A 2,603-nucleotide genomic window follows, 5' to 3' on the forward strand; every position below is an offset into this window, starting at 1 on the left:
AACCTATCCTATAGGTCACTAGCCTAAGTGTCCATGAATATTATATACTACATAGAGGAAACCAAAAACATACCTTGGCCGATTTCCAATATGCCAAAACTCAAAATTGAGCACACAATAATCACCAACAAGCTTTCCAACACAATCCAAGCTTCCAATGTAACTCCAACAAGCACTAACAAGCTCCAAACTCACAATAATCAAGCTATATATACACAAGGCACCACTAATAAACCTAGGGATCATTATAATTAAAATTTCACAAGATTTCAAGACCTCTTACCTTTTTCAATAGTTTTGGAAGCCAATTCCAATGGTAATCAAAGTCTAGAGTGCACCTAAACACTCAAAATCACAAAAATTCATTCAATACAAAATCCTAAGAACTCAAAATTTTGAAGAAAAGAATTGAGAGGAATTCGAGCTTTCCTTACCCATTTCTCAGGTGGGTTTTGTAGAGCTTTTCACGAGGATCACGTGGTCGTAAACGGTACGGCGATCGGAGCTCTATAGCTCAAGATATGGGCTTGTGAAGTTGAGAGTGAATATTAACAATGGGGTTTCTTCTTCCTCTCTTCCTTTCAGCATGAGTGTGTGTGTTTAAGTGTTAATGTGCTGAATGGGTTCACTAATGAACCTTTTATATGTTGGGCTTGGGCCCAACTTGGGCTCGGTCCAACCGTTAGCGTTTTTAGCCCGTTCAGCCTAACTTCGGGCCAAACCTTTAAAATTAACGCCCCGTTTTCGGCTTCTATTATTTTTCTAAAGTTTTTGACGGTTTTCACTTTTCCTCGCGCAGCACCAGGCAGACTTGAACCGGTTCAACCGGTTCAACTGTTGGTTTGTGTTTTTTTGCAGTTTTTCACAGAAAACACATTTTCTAACTCAGAAAAACTTACTGAGTCTAAAAATCACATTTAAATCCTCAAATTCTCACTCTAACCTTTCAGACTCTATTTTGGGGCAATTAATTATCTAATTAAGCGGTTAATTAGTCTTGGTTCTTACAAAAGGCAACCAATTCATGAAGCCACAACCAGAGGAAAGGAAGGGAGGAGTGAAGCCCTATGTTCCCAAACTCCCTTACCCACAGAGGCTACAGAAAGAAGGAGGGATCAACAATCCCCAAATTCTTGGAAATCTTTGGGAAACTTGAAATCAACATTCCATTAGCTGAGGCTTTGGAACAGATGCCATTATATGCAAAGTTTCTTAAAGAACTTATCACTAAGAAGAGAAGCTGGCATGAAAAAGAAACTATGGTCCTAACCCAAGAATGTAGTGCAATCATTCAAAAGGGACTTCCACCAAAGCTTAAAGATCTAGGAAGCTTCCTTATACCATGCACTATAGGGAACATGACAATAGATAAAGCACTCTGTGACTTGGGAGCAAGTATTAATCTAATGCCTCTTGCCATGATGAAGAAATTGATGATAGAAGAGGTCAAGCCTACAAGAATGTCATTGCAACTTGCTGACAGATCTCTCAAGATACCAAATGGAGTTGTGGAGAATCTATTAGTAAAAGTTGGAAAGTTTATTTTTTCGTCTAACTTTTTGATCCTAGACATGCATGAGGAAGGGAATAACTCAATTATCCTTGGAAGACCTTTCTTGGCCACAGCTCGGGCAATCATTGATGTTGAGAAGGGAGAAATGGTTCTCAGGGTGCATGAGGAGCAAATGGTTATCAATGTTTTCAAGGCAATGCAATACCCTGCTAAGAAAGAAAATTGCATGAGGATTGACATGGTGGACACTCTGGTTGAAGAAGCACTTGAAGCAAACCAATATGAAGACCATAAAGGGAAAGCTCAAGACATAGAGGAGGAAGACTCAAACGAGACACAAGCACTGGTAAATTTAAGTGAAGCTAAGGAAGAAGGGGAACCAAAGCAAGAGTTAAAGCCTCTGCCTCCCAACCTCAAATATGCCTTCCTTGGTGGAGAGGATACCCTTCCAGTAATCATTAATTCATCCTTGAGCACGCAAGACGAAGCCAAACTGATTGAGGTGTTGAAAACTCACAAGACAGCTTTAGGATGGACAATTGATGACATTAAGGGTATAAGCCCTGCTATTTGCATGCACAAGATCTTGCTAGAAGAAGACCCAAGACTAGTGGTACAACCCTAAAGGAGGCTTAACCCAACTATGTAGGAAGTTGTTCAGAAGGAGGTGATGAAGTTATGGAATGCTGGACTAAGGCAGCTGGGGAGGGAGTCTTCGGACCCTCTCTTTTCACCATCATCTTCTCTTTCCTTTCTTACTTTTGTAAATATTTTGTTGTGAATTACTAACTCTTTCCATTGGGAAAGAGAGCTCTATTGTAATTCAATGGATTGAATTAATTTCATTCTCCATCTTCAATTCTTCTTTTATTGTTGCTTTAGAGAGAGTCTTTGTGCTTCATAGATCCAATTACTACCAAAAGGGGGATTGGATCTACTTAAATTACATGTGAGCCTTGAGAAAGGGATCATGGAATTCAGTTTAAGGCTATTCTCTCATAATCCTTTTGATCAATACATTCTTAGTTGGTATGTGAGATGTAACCACTTTGAATTGAGGTCTTGAGGGTTGTGTGGCCTTTGAATCAGA

At 39.5% G+C, this 2,603-nt stretch overlaps 1 protein-coding gene across 1 annotated transcript; it reads left to right on the forward strand.

The window, feature by feature from the left end:
- The first annotated feature begins 1,067 nt into the window (after positions 1-1,067).
- LOC112770349 (uncharacterized) lies at positions 1,068-2,138 on the forward strand. The gene has a single exon (XM_025814717.1). The coding sequence runs from the start codon at positions 1,068-1,070 to the stop codon at positions 2,136-2,138; it is 1,071 nt and encodes a 356-aa protein (XP_025670502.1).
- The last annotated feature ends 465 nt before the right edge of the window (positions 2,139-2,603 follow it).

Source organism: Arachis hypogaea, chromosome 18, assembly GCF_003086295.3.
Source record: "Arachis hypogaea cultivar Tifrunner chromosome 18, arahy.Tifrunner.gnm2.J5K5, whole genome shotgun sequence".
Taxonomy (NCBI): Eukaryota; Viridiplantae; Streptophyta; class Magnoliopsida; order Fabales; family Fabaceae; genus Arachis; species Arachis hypogaea.